The following is a 24,412-nucleotide window of genomic DNA, read 5'->3' on the forward strand; positions in this document are numbered from 1 at the left end:
TCACCTTTCAAAATGCACCTTTATTTGGTTATTTTTTCTATTGCCAATCTGAGCTGCCATGACCTTTAGTGATGTATATCGATGCCATCATTAAAAATATTTCATAGAGGGTCTTTCATGGCAAACATATGCCGTAAATATACCGTATAAATGCTATATATGTAGGAGTCAGCTTGCAAAGTTATGTATTTCTACAACTGGAGCTCCAACAGAGTCTCAGAATCAGAATTCAGCATTTGTCTAGCTGTATGATCAGAACCTTTAGCCTTCTGGTTTCAACTACTTATCCACAAGGCTAAAGTTTAAATTAAAATACCAACTTTACTCCAACAAGGCCTTTTTTGTAATAGGTCTTTTACAGGATAGCTGTATAATCCTTTGCCAGCAGAGGGCACCTTTTCTTACTGACTGTATTTATGCAATTCCTTTGTTTCAAGTATTTCTGATTTGTGGCAAGTCCTTTTTACTGCCTGAAAAGGCTCCTTGGTTTATATACAGTGCATCTTTAACTGCAAATGAAATGTTACTTACTTGTATTTTAACAAGTGTGCCTTACAGTTGTTATTTGAGATGCACCGGCTTTAAAATGACTTTTGTTACTCCTGTTCTCTTTGTACTTACATTGTTACATTGATCTGGACAATGGATTATTATTTATTTATAATATTTTCTTTAATTCTTTTTCTCTCAATCCTCAGTTACTTTTAGTATTTTCATTTTCTTTCTATTAATCAAACACAAAGTAAGCTTTGCATTACAACAAGCAAGCTTTCCCAGTGTCACTTGCCATTTTGGTAGTTGCTGTGTTAGCTTCTTTTAAGCAGCCTGTTGTCCAGTTCTGCTTGATAGGCTAATGCCAGCTGCTGTGATTAATAAAGGCTAGCAAGACAAAAAGTAGTATTTTGGTTAAAGGTTGCATTGATGGATTGAACCTCAGATTTTAAATAAATGTTTTCACAAATTAGCTGACCGTATTCTTTAAAAACTTGTTTTATATTATTTTGCATATTTATTTATTTTTTTTTTGCGACAGAGTACCTATCAATGTAAAATGCATAAAGTGTTGTGCAGTACAGTAAATTTGATCATCTCTGTCCTCAAATGGAATCAGTGAAACAGCAAAGAAAGTAAATGATCAGTATGAAGCAACAATGGATCGTCACTGGCAACTGCACTATTCACATGACAGGTGTGGTGTTCTCTACTAGACCAGAACAGTGACAATCTGGCCTGATAATGACAACCTTTTGGTGTACTGCTTGCAAGCCTACTGTTTGTATTGAAAGATGGAAAGCATATCTTGAAACAAAAGTGAATTGGTGTACACACTTGGCCAGTTTGGGTTGGGGCAGGTCGACCCATGGAGATATTAAACAGCAATCTAATGGAGTGCAGAAGGTTGTAACTAAAAGGGAGGGGATTCCTGATGAATTTCTTGTTCTCAGCACTGCTCTGCCTCAATGAAACTGTCTTTCTCGTGACCTCCAACCTCAATCTCTGTGTAACTGGAGTTGCTGGCTTGATTACGAAACTTCATTGCTGGCCACTGGTTGGAGCGCCGCTGTGAATAAAAATGTATTATGCATCATTAAAGATGTATAGTATTTTTCTTGCATTCCAGTCCTACATAATGCATGTTTTGAAGGGATTATACTTCAGTCTTAATTATGCATTTTTTTTTTGCACCTCTGAGTATAGTTTCCTCAAGTGAACATTCACAAAATGTACAGTGGATACACACTTTACAATTCCTGCTTGGCTGACATTATAACAAAGAGAAGCTGAAACAAAATGGAGACATTAAACAAAGTCTTCATATGCAATTATTTACCTTATTTGTGATGCTTATTAATTTTCCTGTGCAATTAATAATATATTTGAACCTTCTTCCAAGCAATTTTTATTGTCTGTCGCAGTGTGAATCATCACAAAGCTCTTACAAAACAAATGCAGTACAGCATCTTTAATATAAATTAAGTTTTTGTGCTATGTGCCTGTGACACATGATGACTTTTGTCATACTTAATGCAATTTTTTTCCATCTTTGCTCCAAAATTGACTTTATAGGGTATATATGTATCACTTTTAGTTAATGGGCCACATCCCAAATCTTGTGTAGGTTTTTAATTATATTTCACTGTGATCACTTCAGAGGCTAAAACAGGCTGCCTTCTTTATAGACAACACTGAGTAAGAAGTAATTGGACTAAAGTGTGTTTTTGAGAACTGATCATCCTCCTCCTTTAGCTGGCTTGTTCTGCATTTGAGCAGGGTTTCTGAATAAATGTTAATATAGTCTGAAGAGCTAAAAATGACCAATGTACTAATATATAGACCTCTTGAGGGTACATTTAATTTGGAGACCCAAAAAAAAGCAGATGAGAACAGCTCAGCCCTGTTCTAAATTGAGTCATTAGCAGAACTCCTGAATGTGAAATGTTTTTTTAGTAATCAACAGTACTGTAGCTCTCCAGTAACTGGTTTCTAACAAGATGCCAAGCAATACATTAATGCTCCTGGTTGGATGTGTAGATTGGTACAGAAATTTGTAGTTCGAGGATAGCTGCAGCAAGGGACTTAACAATATTTAAGTAGTAGAGGCTAAAAAGAGCTTATCAGCTTTAGATATATGCAATTCATTTTGGCAGACTCACCTTAAGGAAGAAGAGTGCTGAAGTGAAGGTTGGGTGCCGGTTGATGTAGAGTGCCAGTAGGGAAATGGCAAGAAGTAGCAGCACTGCAGATACAATTCCAGCGATTATGCCACTGTGCATTGGTGTCCCATGCTGAGCAGAAGATGTTTCTGCAAAAGAAGGGGATGGGGTAGGGTAGTAGGGACACATTTAACAAATAAGATGTCTATAGGTCGTGTGTCATGTGAAGTGAAATCTGGTAGCTCTTAAGGCTGTAGCATCATTAGTAAATTCTGATTTCTTGCTATTTAAAAATCTGTAAGTGCTCCTGAGGTAACTCAAGTAGAAAAAAGAGGCATTATGTTTTATTTTTATAGGCCGACTCTTTAAAAGACTCACTACACATATCAGGTGGGGTGATGTGAAGGAGCTTTATGAGTACATGTTTCTTTAAGACTGCATTCACTATTTAGGCCTTTTATTTTACTATACCATTGGGAGGGAGAAGTTGTGCCAGAGGAAAAACTAATGCTGATATCATGTTCCTCTCTGCTTACACGGCCATAAGTTCATAATTCCAGTAGAGCTGTGCTGTATAAACTGTTAAGCAGACTTTATGAATGAGTTTAAGAGACCTGTCTGTTTAGGTAATATGGTGCATATAGGCAACTGTTTTAATTAAAGGTAATGCTGGCTTACTCACCATTATCAGTATATTGGATATCTGTCTTGGTGTCATCTGTAAGAATGAAGGTAGTTTAGAGTTAAGTTGTTTTACTGATTACTGATGACATGACTGGTACCAAGTGCTCATGACCATGTCATGTCATTAGTTTTTTTTAATATATTTATTTTTGTTATATTAATTTTTAATAAATGTATAAATGTGATTTGACTTTTACCAACACTATATAGACTAATGTTAAAGTAAAAACACCATTGTACAGATGCATTTAAATCATAATTATATATGAAAAAAAGAACTCTGTTAGTATCTACTTGCTTATTTGTTAGAAGCTAAGTTCTGTATCAATACCTGTATAATAATCATAAGCCTTTTAGTATAACACCATTGCAGTTTTGTACCATTGTAAAAATGCTATTTTTGATTTGTTGTCTTTAACAATTTGTTATTTTTAGGTTGAATTGCGCCAATTGGTGGACATCAGTCTGTCACATGATGTTGATTTTACTTCAGTCCCAGCTTTAAGGAGGATACAATACAATAGGACATTGTTATTGTGGTTTAAACACACTTTAGTGTGGCCACACCTATATTCTAATTTTGGAAATTATTTTTCTTAAATTTTTTTTTTTCTGCAAAGGTTTCCGTTTGTCTAATCAATTTTGCCTTCTTTTTCTTGAGTCTTTTTTAAGACTACATCACAGTAGCACCACTGTAAAACTGCTTTGCAATCAGGATGACTAACTCAACATGAGGTATGATTTTATGCATTTGCCTAATGGAGCCATTGGCTCTGAAGCTATAATGGCAATTTTGGTATCATTGGACCTTGGAAGTTTTTTACATTTAATAACAGCTTATTTCAACAAAGGTTTCATTTCCCTCTTTCTCTTTGCTTGTATTTTGGAGCTTGTTTCTTTTACCTCTGCCATAGAAGGCTGTAATTTCTTTACTTGTTACAGGACTCTTGGTCAGCTCACTCATTGGTACTCTTTTTTTTTTTTAGTACTTTTTTGTCAGGTGGTATACTTTGCAATATCCTTTGTTCTCCACAGATTCACATCTGGACATTAATCCTTTCTGTTTCTTTATAACAGATGTTGTTGTGCTTTGAGGATTTTTCAGTGCTTTAAAAATATTATTCTCCTCTTCCATTAATTAGTGCTTTTTAAAGGTCATATCTGACATTTTTTTTTGCTTTTAACATTTCTTTGTATTCATGAAAATTTCTTTTTGCAGCTGTACTAATCAGCTTTGTAATTTCCTAAACTCAAATGGACTGCTTATCTGTGTACACAGGTGGACTCAACTCAATTATTTGTGAATACTAAAGTAGACTGTTTTGGACTAAAACCTATTTACATGTGTCATAGCAAAATGGTTGAATAGTGACTTGATCAGTGGTGTTTTTTTTTTTTTGTTTGTTTAAATTTAGTTTAAAAGTAAACATTGAATTGCTCTTGCACTTTGATACTGTAGCACTTTTTTGTTTTAATCATTGGAAAATATTAAGATTGAAATCTCTAGCCTAATAAATTGTGCAGACATTTAATGGGTGAGTTTTTCATCATCACTGTACACACCAATGTTGGATAATAAAAAGAGGTCACCTTCAGTGACTAGACTCTCCAGTATTAGATCAGTGGTTGGGCTTGGCTCAGCACCAGGAGGGGTCACTGATATTGATGGTAATGAAGGACCAGCAGTTTGCTCGACATAATCTTCACAGGTTTTTCCTTTTGCCTAGAATGATTAAGTGAAGTAATATGAAAGTATGTACTTGACTCGGCACATCTTAGCCTGTTAACTGGGCAAGATGACTTACCTCCTCTTCACAATTATAATCCAGCCATTCCTGACGGTGTCTGTCAATGCCATCTGAGCACCTGGAACATAAGATAATCAGATGAAATGTGAAAGTAAGGGTGAGTTGACTCAGTGTATGGCAGTAATTGTTTCACTTTTCAGAAAAAATCAGATTTAGGAACTGGCTAGACTATTCTCTATATGTCTATGAAAAAGTATTTTATGTGTGCATTGTGGCATAGCAAGAAGGTATGTTAGGTTATACTTTTTGCAAAGATTTATTGACTTTATAAAGAGCACATTGAGAAGAAGCATTAGATTTTTCAGTAGTGAGAAAGTGTCTTCAAGTGCTTGCCTTTTGATATTTGGTCACACAACTTAAGTTTTGCTGAGCCATATACTTACTGGTTTGATACTTCACAGAAGCATTTATTTTTTACCAGAACACCGGTAGTTTTTTTTGGGATAGTTATAGTATGGTAGTTTCAGTGATATATAGTGAATTATAATTGTAATCTTCCTTGATACAAAATTATCAAAAACAATTAACTTTTAGACACAAAAGCCACTTTTAAAAATGAACTCAATCAATATTTCTTTTGCATACACAAACTATGACTACCAGACACCTGCACCTACTCTCATTTACACATACAGGTTGGCAGATTACTAAATCTTCCTCATTTGTGTGCAGTCCAACAAACAGTTACCCTAACTCAGTACACCTGACTGACGGACACGTTCTTGTTAGACAATTGTTTAGCTTCTAACTGATTGGTCCATACAGTACATCTCTCTCACTCATACATCGGTTGACCATACATCTCACAGTGACTGATAGAGCACAACACATTAATTCTGATCAACTGATCCACACATTACACAATCTCTTAGATGACTGACCCTTATGATACACACGCAAACTTGTGTGTTGACGTTTTTGACATTCTCCATTTCTAGTTGGTTAGGGTCTGCAACATTCAATAGCTGTATAACAAAGTGGCATTTTTCAAAATATTAGTTCATTAAATATTATGTCTCTGTTGTCAATCTCTAATGTATAGTTTCTTCTCTTTCTTGATGCTGTTTTTTGTTTTCTGTTTGTTCTGTTCAGAGAGTTTGCTATTAATTACTTTTGAGTTATTTAATTTTTGCTGATATTTAGAATTTTTCGCCAACCATGGGTTCATATTCTGCAGCTGTCAGAATCACAGCATCAAATCTAACCATAACTGTTGGCAGTAGAACATGTGACTTGGTAAAAGAGAGCTGAAGTAATTGGAAACCTCTAACCCTAACTCTCAAATGAGCTGAACAAGACCATTCCTACATCTCTATGATTCATGCAATGACTGGCATACTCCTGCATCTCACTCATCTTATACCCCATGTGGTGCAATGCCTTTCCATGTTTAAGTGTGAAAAATTAAACTTGTACCACTAACAAAGAGATGAATGTCAAGATGACATGGATGAAATTAAATGTGAGTGAAAAAAGGTGGCGGTCAACCATACCTTTGAATGACATGACACCAGGTACAATCAGAATTGAGTTTGGAGTTAAGACAGGTTTCACAGCTGTTGTGCTGAAGGCAGGCTGGAATGGGAGAGAGAAGGTAGCCATAAGGACACTGTGACAGTATACATTGTTGGTTTCTCTTTGTGCTTTGTTGGTTTGTTTCTTTACTTGTGTGGCACATTTAGCACAGGGTGTTGGAGTACAATGGACAAATATTCACACAAAGCATGTGTTAATAGTGTAAAGCCCTTTTCTGTCTCTCTATTATAAAAAAAATTTTGAAAGGCTTGGAAGGAGATGATATGTGATTTTCTCGGAGACACTTTAACTTCCCGTGAGACAAAAGGACAGCTGCTGAACAGGGTTTTAAATGATCGACACGCAGCGTGACAAGCAGAATACGCAGCTCGGCAGTAGCAGCAGCAAGACAGCAGCTGATCCGACCGCATCTCCTTTGCGTGCGTTCAGCCCCCCTGTCACAATGTGAGCAGCAGGGTTGCAAAGTGCGCAGCGCGCTTCTTAGGGGAGAGGGTGGGCAAGCAGGGGGCACAGCCCCCTAGTATATTATAAATAGACTTACTTGGCAATGGAGTAAACCTAAAGGCAGTCATATTTGTTATGGCTTCTGTATCCAGTTCTACTCTATGGTATTCATATATTGTCTTCCGATGGGATTCTGTATTAGTAAGAGATAACAAAAATTAGACATAGACACTCTGAAAGGCAACAAGAAATGACACTTTAAGTACCTGCTATATGTGAGTTAGGATCCTTGGAAGCCAGAGCAATCCATATCTGCTACAGGGTAATGGTATGGATTGCTCATTAGGGTACAGGACTATTCGATTACAAATTCAGTTGGGCCAGATTTTCAAACCAAAAAATGTAGCTGGGCCAGACATTTTTAGCAGCCGGTAAGCAGCAGGTAATAACAGATTTTAAACCAACACAAATGAATGTGTCAACAAGTACATAAAAAAACAATAAAAAGTTGTAACTTAATGGAATCTTCAGTCACATCTGACCTAGGCACATCTCAAAGTGCACAGTATTAGCAATAACATTTGTTTACCTTTTTAAATAAAATAAATCTTTTGGTCATATATGATGCAGGCACATCACAAAGAACATTTAACAGAATAAAAAAAGCTTTAACAGCATTGATAATTCATCAGTGTACAGACCCATAACAAATGATAACAGTAACACACATGAATACAACATCTACTGCACACTGGAGAAACAGGTTCATTTTAAATCACCACATGTGTGATTAGCAGTGCCTTTTTTTGAAAACAAAAATGTGGCGGTACATGTGCATTGCGCTTGAATCAAGTTTGAGGTACGCTGAAGGTATATAGAGGATGAGAGTCCTAGCAGTACATGTTTCGTTTATTTAGTGACAAAACCTAAGGTTTAGAATTTGAAATTGAGAAATTGTCAAGTATAATGGTCATTCTTTACATTTATATATGCACTTTACTTACTACCCAAAGTGCTTTCCAAGCTCCATGCATTGAAGAACCAGGCCGCAAACCCCTTATTGTAAGGCAGTGGCGCTACCATTACGCCACCTACATAGGTGTACTCTACTGCCTAATTTTGTGCTTGATAGCTTATAATTACAAACATAGGATTTCCAAAATCGAAGAATATTAACCACAGGTTAATAACGAAATGTACATTCTACAAAAAAGGTATGTAGTTAAAAAAAGCAATCGGTGCTTAATTTGGTTAACTTTTAAAAGAAAAAATCCAAACTTTTTGCATATTTACATCAAATGCAGTCTTTCTGTTTTGTTCTTCTTTAGTGCCAATGGCTGATCATCATACTCGTAACAGCCATGGATCAGACCATGGTGGTGGGGGAGTTTTCAACCAACCAACCATATGAAGAGACAGTACTTGTCAGTAATGAGGCTCTCATTGGAGTAACGATTAGATTAATTTATGAAAACCCACATTCACATTAATTTGATGCAACTGGAATACAACCAAGACTCAGCACACTCATTTAATATGTAGTCGATGCCATGACCAGCTGTCGCATCTGAGGTACTGATACGTACCATCATAAAAAAAAAAAAATCACTATCATAGACCACTTCCAGCCACACAGCAATATGCTGAATTGTGGGATGAATGTTGCTAGGTTACACAAAGTATTGCATTCATGGTCTGTTCTACTGTAGGAATTTCTGAAGGCTCATGATGTGTGCTTTTCTCAGTTTTTCTCTGCGTTTCTGGCGGTACCACGGACTGGGCCACTCGGAGGTTGCTTCTGTGCTACATGAGGCCCTGCAGGCTGCCATTTGAATAGGCCAGATGTAGTATATCAAATGTCAAATCTTAAGAAGACTTTGAAATACAAGTTTGAGATATGCTTAGAATTTTGTCTCTTTTTGGATTCTATTCATAATCTTAACTGTTTTAAGAAATTATCATAAGGGTCAATGAACACCCCGGTTCCTCTGTAAGGGTAAATGAATAGCCAGTGAGTATCCCCTGATTAGACTGTTATCGGCTGCTTTATCTTTTGTACTGATCTAATAACTGTTTAATGGTTGTTCTGCATGAACAGCAGGACAAGTTCAAGTTCTTTAATGCAGAGAATGATATAAGACATTGTATATGGTGTGTATGGTGTTACTTCAACTTAACATGCCACAGAATAGAGAACCCTCTGCACATGCTGACTAGGATCCAGTCCTTAACAGTACAGTAAATCATCTTTTTATTCATTAATGTGCTTGTAAAAAAAATAGTCCAGAAGTGTATGTTCTAAATACAACAGAGGGTGGTGCTGTTGATCTGCAGAGAATTTTGATTTCAGGAGCATGTACAGTACGATTATTGAACATCATTTTTTGGGAAAACATTGTTTTGGGGTCATTTGAGGTAAGTACTTGAGGCTACATATTTACAATTGTAGTCCTGTACAATACAAAAAATAAGTGTATCTCAATCTTAAAATTGCAACAATTAGAGACTTTTGTATGTTCTAAACTAGTGAATGAAATTGCCCAGGACAGGAAGCTAGAATGGAAACCAGATTTGAATAGTTAAATATGTTACGGGATACACAGTGGGCTCAGAAACATTCTTGGCTGAGCTCTAAAGAATGAGCATCACCACATCAAAGACACATCTTTTTGTGTCTTGCTCGTCCAATAAATACTAACAAGAAGAAACAATTAAGTGGTGGTCTTGACACAGCACACGCCTTTTCTTCATTTTTTTTTACAGACTAGCACAAGATTGACATTATTGCAGTAGTACTGAAAAAGAAAACTAAGCTGGATTAGTGCTCTGTAAAGTATCTTTTTACATTGTAGTGTATGATGAGGAAAAACAGTACTATACATTTGGGACAGGAGGAGGAGGCAGCTAAATCAAGGAACTTAACTCAGTATCACTCCAAAAGTGCTTTAAAGGCCTCCCTTGTAATTACAGATGCAGCTGGGCTGGGTGTGTCTAATGGACTGGACTGGGAACCACAGCAGCAAATGTGTTTCACATTTAGGCATAACTGAGGTCACAGAAATGCAGGATACAAGTTAAGAGGTCGATACGAAGAAGGGAAACTTCAAAAATGATCTAGAATTTGCACCAAAACTCAATTTGATGTATTTTGTTTGAAGACATTTGTCTGTAGGCAGGTTTTCCAGTGTTTTTTTGAAATATGTTTATAGTTTTAGATGCTTGTTTGTCTAATTTACAAGAGAGGAGTAAAACATTTAAATAATGCCCTTGCAGTGTTTATTTAAAATAAAACACCTGCCAGTAATATAATCTAATTGGACCTTGGATTTGCAATCACCTGCTAAGAAATTAAAGAAAATAATTTCTAATTGCTGTCTGCAGACTCTTTAGTAAGGGAACAAACTGCAAGATTAATACAGATGTTATAACACTGACCATCTCTAGTAAAGAAAATGTATTACCTTTACTGCTATATTACCTGGTCATCCTTCATAATAGGCCATTTTAAATGATGTCTTTTAGGAAATGGGGTTCAACAGTGTCAGTGCTATATGTGATATGGCCATAAACATCCATAGTAGGAGTTTGTAGTGTCTTTACCTCTTCAGCATCTATGCCAGTAATGATCATCCCAAGAAATAGTTAAGGATTTGTGTTACTCTTACTGTACGTCCACACAAGCAGGAAACCTCTATTCATTTAATTTAATTTTAAACACCTTTGTATGCTTTTAAGTACTGACAATCACTTAAAAGATGATACTCTGATGTACTTATACCTGCCTGTACATTTGACTCTATCTAATAGTAGACCACTCTTTATAACATCCTTTTTGCAGTCAGGATTGTGAAATGTGTGGGAATAACTTGTGTACTGTACTAACAAGCTAACCTGTATATTACATTTTTGTTACTTAAAAAACACATCTTAGATTGTTTGTATATTGTGTAAGTAGTTTATGACTAAGTAGTGTTATTCTGCATTAGAGAATTAAGATATTGTATGTGGATTGTACTGCTTACCTTCACTATGTGATGATTTTTGGAACACCATAAAAGCATCAGAGAGTCCCACTTTGACAGGGTGCTGGACTGAACTTATTTCTCTTATGGGAATAGGGACCTAGAAGGAACATATAATAGGGTCAAAAGGAACTGTGGGAGAATGAATGAATAACACAACATAAATCTCTGGAGGTTGATAAAATGTAAAGATGTGTGTCAAAACATCATTTTGTGCCTAGATACTGAGTACAGGCTCAATTTTACTCACATCTCTGTAGCTGAAAGTGATGTTTCCCTCTTTGTGAAGTACAACTTGGAAAGTAAAGGCACCCACATGCTTGCGACCCTGCAGTATCACCCGGTCCCACTGCACAACAAATACTGTCCCTAAAAGGGGAGTAGAAAAGCATTAAAACATCTAACCTTTTATTAAAAAGTCAAATTGTTCATTATTTACTTTAGACTTACAGCATAAAAAAACAATGTTTTATTAGGAGAACATTTGTCTCGGGGACTTCCAGTGTGGAGTAGCATGGTCCCACAGTGGTTAGTGCTGTTTCTTCATAGCTGGCTGTGGCATTTTTTGGCACTCTGGCTTAAACCCACAATTCAAAGATGTATAGGTTATGTTAATGGGTAACTCTAAATTAGTTTGGTTTTAGTGAGTGTACCTGGCAGTGGACTTTTAGAGGGATTCAGCCCCCTGTGAACCTATGGCAGAATAAACAGGTGTGAGAAATTCATGGATGATTAACTTGCTTTATTGCCTGCTTCTTAATGATTTTTTTGTCCAAAATGCTTTTCTGACAACTCACTTTATTGGCAAATGACCTGCAGTGCAAAACGGATCATTACACTGCCTCTCAGTTCTGCTCTTGTTTAAGGTTAGTGTGAATTGCTTTACATCTCAAAACATCAGTAGATGGAAGATATACGGAAGACTAATATCAGGCTTGGGCTTTGTATACTTAAAGGTATATATCTGCCTTTTATGCTTGAACCTTTTCTTTACAATAAGTCAGTTTTTGCCAGCTGATTTGCTAATTGTTTGCATATAATAACAGTTATTGTTTATACATTGTTAATGCAGCAAAGACCGACTATGTTGTCTTTTCCTTTGAAGTTACCATATGCAAAATAGTGTTACTGTTCACATGCAAGCACAGTATATAGCATTTGACTGCTTTTGACTCTTTACTTGAAACACTTCGTATGTTCAAGGTCCTTGCTTTTTTCATAGTGCTACAGCTGTTGATGTGAGTGCCTGCCTCTAGTGAACACTTTCATTATCCTTTAATCGAATGATGAGAAGCTGGTATACTTTTGTTGGTATACTTTTCTCTTCTATAAAATCTATCCTTCTGTCAAGGATATATATTAAAAAAAAAAAAACCTTATGCTGTTTGGAAAATGTGTTGAGAACCTCAGTAGAAGGTTTCTAGGGGCTAATATTTCCAAGGCATCTTGAGTAGGAATTGTATCAGTTACCTACTATAAACAAGGGTGCTGTTTAAACTTACCTGTTTAGCCTGTAGCAGACAGAACAAATAACAGCCATACAATACAAATAAGTGGACTTCACAATGGTCAGTAACATTTAATGTGCAGCACAGATGCGTACATATTGAAGTCTCAATCTTGGGTCAAGCAAAGGACTATATACGAGTTAACAATTTACTGGCTGGGGTAAACACTGTTTTTGATGCTGTAAGAGTCTCATGCTACAGTATTTCTTACTCAATGGTGTTTATCGCTGTGGTATGTGGGGTCTGGTGATGGAATGGGCATTCCTTGGGCATTGCTTTTCATAAATTTCCTGTGTCAATGGTTGCTTGGCTACACTCGTAATCTGCGCCAAGCTTAGCCACCTGTTGCAGGACTGACGGTCTGCCAACATGCAGCAACCATACCAGACTGTGATGATTTTAGTTAGTTTTCTTAAAAAATGAAGGCTCAATTGAGCTTTCTTAACAAGGAGGGTAGTGTTGTAGGACCATTCAAGGTCTTTAGTGATGCTGACCCTTAAAAATTTAAATCTTCTCCCGAATCCACAGTCAGTTCCTTTTATTTTTGATGATTTTAAGAAACATTGCTGTTATTGCACCATTTTGGGGGAAAAGTACTTCAAAGATTTCTTATATGGTAGTAACTAAATTTTGTTTACATAATATCTGCCTCATCTTTAATGTTTAAAAAAAACTACCATTTAAAATAGAGATTAAACTATAAGGAGCACTAGAAAAAAATAAGTAAAGTCTGGCATAATGGTTTATGTATATGATATGATTACTTGACCTGTTAATATTTAATTGAAATCATTTGATCAATTCCATCTCTACCGTCACCCTCTTTCTATAAACAAAAAAATTAATTGGAATGATGCCTGAAAGATGCCAGCCGTGTGTTGTGCCACCTACCGTTATCATAGTACCTGACTGTTGAGTTTTTGGAGATGCTGGGGTCAAAGTTTGCCATTAGTGGAGCAATATACTGAGTTGCTGTTAACATCCGGTGAGTGACCTCTCCTGTAAATATGAAGCCTGGAGGAAAGAGTACATAGATTAGCTCAGCTGATGTAGGAAACCACAGTCAGCAAGACAATCATGGGTCAAAAGTAAATTGACTACAATGAGGAAATCTGTTAGAAAGACCTGCAGTGTTTATATTTTGCTTGCTACTGAGTTATGACTTGGTGTGCATAAAGAATAAAGAAGACAGTAAGAAGTCAGAATAAATAAGGAGTTCAGTTATAACATCTGTACTAAGCAGTTATGATTAATAGTCTGAACAGTTTTGTCTTGTTCATAAAAATGTATTATGCCATAACCAGAAATGATTCTTGGATCAACGGCCAGTAGCAGTAAGGCCATTGTGGTTTAGAATGCACCAGATTTAGTAGCCCTTTTTATGCTTGGAGCCACTATATTATGTTCTACTTCCAACAAAGGTTTTAAGTAATGCGCAGCATATCATATAAATGTATATTTAGATTTAGAAGGGTGATTTGCCCATCCTACACAAGGATGTAGATTTTGCCAATACTGTGACACCCTTAAAAATTTATGCTATTCAGAAAATCAGTAGCTGATCACTTGAAATGCTTATTGAGTATTCCCCCAACATCTTGAATAGGGAATGTAACACTGATTTCCTATTGAATTCTTGTTCACTATTCCCTCAACATCTTATATGGGGATTGTAAAAGTTAAACTGCTATAAGTGTGGGCTCATGTTTTTATTCCAGCTTGGTTAGAGAAAACAGCAATGATCTTTAGATATGGATATACCACTACAGGAGTACCTATGGACTTCTATGAAGGCTGTTTGGGTACATTGCATTTTACCATACAAAACCCTACTGAGAAAAAGTAGCATTGTAGATTTTTGATGATTTCACAATCTCATTTTAAGTCAGTGATATAGATCTCTTTCTTTGCTCTTTTGGATTGACTGATTGGTTTATGTAGTTTTTGTTTAGCTCCTTGTGTTTATTTTATTTCTACTTTATTAAATGGTTCCTGTTTGCTCTCTATAAACAGCTGAGTTTTTATGTGTACTGTAAAGGTTCTAGAAAACAGACTGTGTACTGTAAAAGTTGTAGAAAACAAATAGTACATTGTATAACCTCCTTGAATATGAAGATTAACTTAAGTTAACTTAAGTAGTTGCATCCTCCTTTTTGTGCCTCAAGAGAAAAACCACTGAAGTGCATCCCACACCTGGGTGAGGATTTTGGAGCCATTCTGGAGGCAGAAGCTTTCTACACTTCAGATCAGATGAAGACGTGAGGCCTGCATCTCAGTGTAATCAGCACCCTCTTACCCCCAGTTGCAATAGTGATCTGTCTCAGGTGGTGTCCATAGAAAGGGAAATCGAAGGAGAGGGCAACCTGCTGCAAATGCAAAAGACAGTTTTGGGCCAGATTAAAAATGTCAGAATTTTTGAATATGAAAAAATATAAAAGAGCTGACACAAAGGACCAAATAATTAGACATACAAGTTAGCAAGACAGATGCACACAAGCAAAATGTTTATGTTCAGCTTACAAGTAGAAGGTATTAAGGAACATGCAGAATTCAAGCAGTTGCAGTTGGGAGGATACCACTGGGCACATACAAACTATTATGAAAGCTAGACTAGCCAAGCTTATTATTTGCTGAGAGGTATAAATTTGTCTTTGCTTTACCGAAGCTTGACGGTGTGTGTTGGAAAGAATCCCATGTACTCGTACTTGGCTGTGCTCCAGTGAGGTCAAATCCACCCACATCTGGGTGGTGATTGGGTCCTGGGGCCCAAAACTGCTCCAAGAGTAGTATTTCCGGTCATCTTCCTGCAGGAACAAGCAAGCCAAATGATATAAAAGATTTTATTGATAATAGTGCCATTTGTTTGTCAATTAAGTACTACCAAAAATGTGACTTATTTTGCTCTATAGGTCAGTTTTCAGTGACAGCTGACAGTTCATCACACCACGATCTTGACATGAGGGTGTTCCACTGTATGTAGAATGCTTGACAGAAGTATTTATGTACATTTCACACTGCTGTCCACTGCAGCAATAATATAAGAAAAACTCCTCACTCCATTGAGAAGCTCGCCATGATGATTCAGACCTTTGTGACTTACCCTGTTTATCAAGTGTATTTTGGATAAGAACCATCAGTTCAAGTGTTTATACTTTCCACTAATTCATCCTACAATGAGAGATTAGTCCCACTGAGAGATTTGCAAGTGACTGGAAATCACGGAGTGTACATTTAGGAGCCTCCAAAAGTTTGGAAAGTGAGAAAATACAGCCAACAGCTGTCAAGCAGCAGGGAGCCACATGGAAACTAAAAGAGTGGGATGTCACCAATGGGACTGCACTCCATGTGACTGTCATATGCCTGCAACAGAAAACTGCCTGCCAGTCCATAAATGATCTCATCTGACATTCTGACTCCGGAAACACTGTCAGCACATTTTGCCCTGGAATCACATTTTATCCTGAATGTAGAGAAACATCAATTAATTTGGAAAACTTTTAACATAGTTCTCATAGGTAAAAGGCCTTTTCAAACATGTTAACGGGAAGCACATCATCCCTCCAAGTGCCATAGAGGAATGTAATAAAATAATTGATTTCAGAAAACCATCTCTACTTTGATTATCTCTTGAACAGCTTAGTTTTAGTCTATGTGCGTCAGAGGCATTCAGTATTAATCTAATGTGTCAGCAGCTACCCTGTGAGAGTTTAAGTCTCTCGTGACAATAATGTGGGCAAATTTCAGTTATTGATCAGTCTCTCAGATAACTTTGAAGAGGTCTTAAATAAGTGAAAACATCCATGTGAGTTAGGTTTGAAAAAGTCAAGTCGTCTTCTCCAAAGATGCTATTTCTTTCTTGATATGGTTAGAAAGTCTCAATTTTCCAAAGTTCTTAAGTTTGAGATTAAAGCAAAGTCTGAAACGTGGAGTGTGTCTACCTCGGACCTAATTTTTTCCGGTTCTTTAAAACCATTGAGACTACACCTACTGAAGGTCTCTATCTTAGCTTTAGCATCTTCACCAGAAAATGAAAACTGTGGACATACTGCATTTAGCATACTGTTAAAAAGGTTCTGATACTGATCCATTCTTTTTACCCTTATGTTTATGAAAACAGCTTAATTCAGATTAATATGCACACTGTACTGTTCAGGTTTGGCTTCATAAGGGGTACAGTATATTATGTTTCTTGATGGCTTTTTCTATAAGGTACCTGTAATATTTCCATATTATATTAATTTAGCAGGTTTACATTTGGTGTTCTGTGAAGGCTTTAAACATTAGTCATTTGTATTCCCTACCCTGCAGTGGCATATGATTTCCAAAAATATGCAATGATCATGCAGTAGGAGAAGTAGTTTAGTGTGAGTGGCTAGCTACACACTTTCAATTAGTGCAAATTGGTTTATTGCCAACTGCTGCTCCAGCTTGGACATTCCTTCATTTTTTTACACATGATCAATCTGCTTTGTCTTGGTATATTTTCTTACTGTCAGACAATGTTGGACTTAAAATACTCATAATTGGTTAATAGCATATTTGGGAGTAGTATCAGATTGGAAAAACGCTAAATCTATTGTGATCTTATTCTGAAAATCTGACGAGATTAGGTCTTTTCACCACATTTTCTATAACACAATGGCAAAGAATTTTTTTTAAAAATATCTAAAACTAGAAAAATAAAAATACAGTATCCTTATGAGTAATGGTACAAAGTTTGCTTAGAATTTTGCTGAAATTATCCAGATAAAAATAAATGCGTTGAGGTTCTGTATTGGCCTGTTTCTTTTTTCACAAAGCTCTCTGAACTGGAAAGAACAATGGTTTTGTGGTTTGATTATGCATTAATACATTTTAATTTTAAACATTCATGTCTGGAATATTGGACTGATAGTATTTTTGCATGAACTGTACCACATTGTACTGTAAGCTTGATAAAACTTGGGGGAAAAAAAGGAAATCTGAAATGAATTACTAGTATGTGAAGTACCACTTTAGAAGCAGAGTGGTGGTTCTGAGGCTAAGGATCTGTGCTGGTATCCAGAAGGTTGCCGGTTCGAATCCCCATCACTGCCAAAAGAGATCCTACTCTGCTGGGCCCTTGAGCAAGACCCTTAACCTGTAATTGCTCCAGGGGCGCTGTACAATGGCTGACCCTGCGCTCTGACCCCAAGGGGTATGCGAAAACTAACAAATTCCTAATACAAGAAATTGTATAAGGCGAAATAAAGCAAAAAAAAAAAGCAAAAGTTGATTGCGGCACTTCCTGTGTGATTTTGGGCTATACAAAAATAAACTGTATTGTATTGTATTGTATTGTATTGTATTGTATTGTATTGTATTGTATTGTATTTGGATGGAATAGAGAAGCATTATTGGATGCACTGTTTGAATTATGGACTGATTAGATGTGGTAAAGCTTTTTGAGATGATTAGCTTTGTGACTTGATTCAGTATGCTAAGATGTTACAACACTTACCACAATATGTGTCAAATTGTCAGGAAGTGTGTCAATTGCTAGGCCTCCTCCAACACTTTCATGACTAAGCCCTGTAGCACTTCTCTTTTCAAAGTTCAAGTCTCTCTTGCCTCTTTCTGTGAATTCATCTCCTCTTGTAGTACTGATCTGGTCTTCAGGTTTTTGAGGAATGTATTCAAAACCTGACAAAAAGAAACAGATTGCATGACAAAAGGCTGTGTCTGACCAGGCTTTTTAGTAGTTTATGAAATGGTAAGCTGTCCTCACAAAGCAGCAAAAGTACAATGCTAATTGATACAAGAGCAAGGCAGACATAAACAAAATGAAACTTCTAGAAATTCCAAACTGAAAATGTGATTTGGATCATTGATGCTTCGTTGATGACACCCAAGCTGACACCCATCAGTAGGTTCTCTCAGTCAAAGACATGCAGATAGCTTTCATCTGCCTGGCAAACTGTAGCTTTCCTGTCATAATTCCAATTTTGTAGCAACGCTTTCACTTTGTTGAAATCAGATTTATTTCATCTATGAACAGCTTTAACTGTTCCCAGTTAACTCAAGGAACTGAACGTTCACATCTTGTTCTAAAACATTCTTATCTGTCTGAATGTTGGCATTCCTCTATCTTTCTAATTTTCTTTGGCCCCTTGATGTGATTTTCTTTGGGTGGGGTGGATGGAACCACAAGCAATAAAGGAAAAAAAAATCTTTTTTTTTTTTGTTTTATTACTCCTTATATAGGAAGCCAAATACAGATTTACCAATCTTAGAACTGATGTTTTACAAAATAAGATGTAGATAAGTACATAAACTGATACAGTACAGCAAGGATATTTTAGTGTGTCTCTGGACAGGATGGGTAAAGTAGTCCAGTGTAGAACCAGCATGGTGACCTAATTTTTATATATATATATATATATATATATTTTTTACTGTACAGTTTATAAACCATTAAAAATGTACATGGTTTGTACTAATTGGAAAGCAGCTTAACTGTCCTGTTTGTCTTGGCTTTATTTTTCAGCAAGATCAGCTAGGCCCTTAGTGAGGCAAAATATAGAAGGAGCTCAGTAATAACCTATGTGGGCGGCAGTTCTTTTGGTCAAGGTTTTATAGGCAGGGCATTTTCTGGTTCATCATGTGGTAAAATGACATGCTGGACTCAGAAAGTCAATGAATGCAGCACATTAATCTCATAGGCTGAATGGCTAGAAGTACTGAGCTCATACACAAATGCTCACTTTTTTGTAAATGAAAAATATTTGTAATTTTGTCCTGATTATATAATTATTTGAAACTTTCATGCCATATTATATGGCATCAGTCCTCCTAAAAAGAACACTAAAGTAAAAGATTTTGTTCATGCAAATAGTCACATTAATACTAGGTGGGAGTAGTTTTAACTGCAATAATCACCTTAACTCATTTTGCCTAAGTATTTGTTAACATTGCATAAAAACTGTTTTGTACCTTTCCATTTTCGACTGTGTCAACACTATCGCATGACACTTTACAGTTTAAATCATTTTTATCACCTCTTAGGTTGTTGTTTTGGATTTCATGTGCTTGTGATATGTAAGGTAATTTGGATGAAATATATAAATGAAATGAATATTTCTATAGGTACAGCTGAAATTGTAACTTTTACCTTTTTTGGAAGCTAAAACAAATATTTATGCAGTAAATATTACATTTTTATCTTTTCCATTTTTCCTTTGGATTTGTCAAGGTTCCCAGTGTTTGCTGAATTAAATGTCAGTATATTATCATTCTGTCATTGTTACAATTTGCTGGCTGGACTGTGTTAAATGGAAAGATATTAGGCAGACTTACAAAAATATACTGTTGTTGGCTGGTCAGCTAATGAGCAGTCTGGAACAATAGTGAACAACAATGAGATAACCTACAGGAAAGAGGATGAGGGCATAGTAGTATGGTGCCTTGAAAATAAATCAACCCTTAACATGTAGGTTTGCTTTTGTTAATTAGTTAATGATAGTTTGTCATAATAATGATGTGCTCTCCAAACGTTTGTTTTACACAGCACCACCTTTCTCCGACAGGCTTTCAGTTGTGGCTAATTGGGCATTAGTTCTCACGTAAGACAAACCCCCTAAAACTTAACTACTACTTAATTCAGTTTATAATTGTAATCTGCACTTTCCATTATAAGCCCAGAGTGCTATTAAATAAGTACAAATGCTATATATTTTAATTAAATATGTAGCAAATGACTGGCAGCAAAAAGATGAAACAATATTAAACCAAAAATATATGTACATTGTACACAAAAATATACATTAGATATATGTTTATATTATTATTCCACCCAAAATTATATTTTGTTTCCATGCGTTACTCATGCCATGTAATTTTTACAATATTGCAACAATTTTGATAAGAACAGGCCATTGAGCCCAACAAATCTCACCAATCCAGTTTGCCTAATGTTACCAAAATAACATCAAGTCCAGCTGTGAGAAACCCTAAAGGTTTACTCCTACCACACTAATTTGTAGTTTACTCCATGTGTGTAGAAAAAACTTTTTAATGTTTAATGTACCCTTAACAAATTTCCTTCTCCGTCCCAGTGTTCTTTTCAACAAGCTTAATTTAAAATATTAATTGTGATCCATCATAATATTTTTTTCACCATTACCTTTTGATCACAATTTGCTTAAAATGAAATGTCAAGCTCCTTCAGTGTCCCTTTATAGCTCAAACCTTGCAGATCTGGAATCGGTTTAGTTTCTCTTCTCTGAACATTCTGTAGCATTACCTTGTCCTTTTTGTAATAAGGAATGAAATGCTGTACACAAGTGAAGCCTCACTAGTATGTTACATAGCTTAAGCATACTTTACATTGACCTGCTCTACACATCATACTAGTCTAAAATCCTATTGGACTTCTTAATAGTTTCTATACACCCAAAGCTTTTAAACTAATGGAAACTGAAGAGGCCAATTTCTGTTTAAGTAGTGAATAGGGATCTTGCAAACAAGCAGCACAGCTGTTCAGGTCCAAACACAAACAATTTAGGGTACAATTATTTTCCATCCACCCATTCATTGTCTAATTCACTTGATTGACTTCAGAGCTCCATATGCCATATCCCATGCTGGCTGCATTAAGTGCAAGGCAGAAGCCAGCCATTTGCAGGGTATGAGATTATTTGTATTTCTGTTCCTGATCACTCATACAAGGATAGTTTAGACTTGCCAATTAACCCTACTTGCATTTTTTTAGGATGTGTGAGTAGTACTAGGGTGTTGTGCCATGTAAGCCATTATGAATGTAGTGAGAAGTCAAGCAAAATGACACCTTTTATTGGCTAACTAAAAAGATTACAATAGGCAAGCTTTCGAGGCAACTCAGACCCCGTCTTCAGGCAAGATGTAAGGCAGGGTGTGTGAGAAAAACCTGGAGACAAGCCTATGCAAACATGGCTAGAACCTTGATATTCTACATAGAGAATGAATAAGCCAGGATTCAGACACTGGACTCTATGTACCCAAGTACTTCAAACTTGGAAAATGCTCTCTTCATGTGACAGGAACTCATCATATACAGTCAGATCTGTATACTGTAACTGCACTTCTGCACAGCAGCTGGACAACCGTAATATTCAAAGACTATTCCAGTGGATATCCCAATGGCTCTTGATCTGCCTAGCCCCTGCCATGACTCTGTGTTTCATTTTTGTCCATGCTCATACTGACTTATGACTGAAGTGGCCACTTGCTCTTGGAAACTCACAAAAAACTGTCAAATGGAATTCTGTAATGCCTAATTTTTCAGCGTTATGTGGTTGTGCAGTTGCTTTTATTTATCTTTGTAAATTAACCCATGAAATACTAACCTATATATGTTTACAATTGCCAATATAAAATTCTAACTACTCCAAGAACTGAGAATGGTACCATAGATATATAACTTGGTCCAATTTGAATCTAACCCATTCGACAAAAGTGCACACAAATGTACAAATGGTTTGTAGAAATGCAGTTTATTTGCCACCATGGTAGAGTACAGTCAATATGATCTGTCTTTTAATTTTACAACCTGGAGTTGCCCTTGCTCCAAGTGCCAACTTCTTTACATTTTTATGCACATTTTAACTTATTACACCACTACATCTCCAGGTTTTTCCTTAAATAATGGCAGGAAGATTCAGGCAGAATTGCATCTTTGCCACCCAGGAAACAATTTTTCAAACAAGGCAACCTTACTGGCTTTCAGGAAAGAAGGGAAAATACAAGGAAAAGCTAATAGCATTTTACTGGAAGCATGTGGAAAAAGATGCTGCTTTTTTTGGGCAGTAGTGATGTAGAGCTAAGTGTCCAGGGATAATAAGTCCTATACATATTTTTAGACTGTTATAATTAGGTCATTGCTACTGAAAAAAAATATCTCTTGGGTGCAGAGTTAAAAGCTCAGCTATGCAGCCTCAATCAGGTAGGCATCCACAGAACTCTACTGATGGCTTTTCTTCTGTGGGAATATTGAAATTCTTATTAATAATAGTCAAAGCACACACTTTGCACTGGTTGCCACATTAAGAGTACCCCATGCATGTCCTGTAGTAAGTGAGTGGCTGCAAAGCCCTCAACTTGTACACCCTTTTTTCTGTGGTTACACCCAACCATTAACCTAATTCTCTCTAGCTGACATACTTTAAAAGAAGAGGGTTTCTGAGATTGTTTTTAGTTTCTGATACCACATCTGAGAAACATTGTGCCTGGTCGAACTGTTTTACAGAATAGTATTGTTTACTACATATTTTAGCAACATTTACTGATATTGTCCTTACCAGTGACCTAGAGTGTCATAAGTTTAAAAAAAAAAACATTTTTGGGTTAGATAATTAAAGCTGCCTCCCACATTTCAATTATGTCCAAAAATGAAATTATTTTAAAGATTTCTTTGAACATTAAGAGTTCCTACCTTTTAGATCCTCAGTCCAGACAGTCACAGCTTCAACACAAAGGATGTAAATCAAAATGCAGGCACCGAAACACATCATAGTCGAGCAACCTGAAAGAATTCCTTTCTGTTCTCTCTCTCTCTCTCTCTCTCTCTTTCTCGCTCTCTCTCTCCCTCCCTCGTGCAGTTTGTTTCTGATTTTAAGGAGCTGCTGTCCAAATTCCCTCCTAGGCTGAGTGCTCAGTTGTTGCCATGGCAACAGAAGATATGGTGGGAATGAGGGTTTTGTAATTTAACAGGTCGCAGTGTCCTGCCTTTTCGGCTCACTTTCTCTCCTCTCAACATAGAGTTTCTCCAGTGTAATCAGAGCAGAGCACAGACAACTAGATTTTCGCTTTTATTTTTTTTATTTATTTCTTGCTAATGGCGAATGTAAAAGCAAAGCAGAGAAAAGGCTCCCTCTTGTGGTTATATGCTCACCTAGTCCTGATTAATTCATAGTGTATCCCTTTCAAAGGGCGTCCATAGAAGTGTTCTGAAAGTTAATATCCTGTGTTTGGATCTTAGATGAGTTCTTGCTCTTTGTTTCAGTGATCCTTTGTGAATATGCTTTTTAAGTTTTCAGAGTACAGAAGTGTGTCTATGGCTAAATATTGCATACATACTAGGCACATGTGTGATGAAGCAAAGGGTGTTGGTTTATTAGGTAATTGTTGTGAGTTCACAGAATGAAAGCATGTGCAAATCTGAAAGAGACAATGTTTGAACATTTCCTGGCTAATGTTTTTCCTAAGAGCAAGTTCACTAAGTGTTTTTCCAGGTGTGCTAAATGCGGGCAGGTACATCCATTTCCAGTTACAACAATTCAGATGGAAACTCTCCTATGCTATTAAAAGTTTTCAAGAGTGTCTTTTAATACTCCATTCTTTATTCTTCTTGGAATACTTTTGGAATACACTGATAAACTCATTAGTGAAATAAATTTATCTGTTTGGTGGTTAATACCACAGTATATACTACATCAAAGTGTCTCTAGAGATCGTTCAAACTGCTAATTGTGCTGTATATAAAAAGATTCAAACACTGATAGGGCAGAGCGGGAGCATAGTGGTTAATGCTGTTTGTTACCCTGTATGAGTGAGTACGGACTGGCAGCCCATCCAGAATTTGTTGCTACCTTTTGCTTGATGTTACCAGAATAATCTTTAGTTTATTACAACCTTAAAAATTGGAATATGTGGGTTTGTGGACAGATAATCGATTGAACCATTGACAGCAAGCCTCATGTTGCAAGATAGCACGTATATACAGCGTTTATTATGTGCTGGGTGGGGTTTAGCTGAATATTTTT

At 36.4% G+C, this 24,412-nt stretch overlaps 1 protein-coding gene across 2 annotated transcripts; it reads right to left on the minus strand.

The window, feature by feature from the left end:
* plxdc1 (plexin domain containing 1) lies at positions 1-23,426 on the minus strand. 2 transcript variants are annotated; one of them, XM_028818822.2, is made up of 14 exons: positions 23,083-23,425; positions 18,136-18,317; positions 15,317-15,460; positions 14,953-15,022; positions 13,548-13,670; positions 11,399-11,517; positions 11,149-11,248; positions 7,224-7,319; positions 6,640-6,721; positions 5,144-5,204; positions 4,929-5,061; positions 3,337-3,372; positions 2,655-2,803; positions 1-1,561 (listed from the first exon to the last, which is right to left on the minus strand). In XM_028818822.2, exons 1-14 carry the CDS (start codon positions 23,159-23,161, stop codon positions 1,442-1,444), a joined length of 1,494 nt encoding a protein of 497 aa, XP_028674655.2. In that variant the 5' UTR covers positions 23,162-23,425; the 3' UTR covers positions 1-1,441. The 2 variants fall into 2 exon arrangements, with proteins under 2 accessions (XP_028674655.2, XP_028674656.2); XM_028818823.2 differs by lacking the exon at positions 3,337-3,372 and having other exon boundaries at positions 23,083-23,426.
* Between the last annotated feature and the right edge of the window lie 986 nt (positions 23,427-24,412).

The sequence above is a fragment of the Erpetoichthys calabaricus genome, chromosome 14 (assembly GCF_900747795.2).
Source record: "Erpetoichthys calabaricus chromosome 14, fErpCal1.3, whole genome shotgun sequence".
In the NCBI taxonomy this organism is placed as follows: Eukaryota; Metazoa; Chordata; class Cladistia; order Polypteriformes; family Polypteridae; genus Erpetoichthys; species Erpetoichthys calabaricus.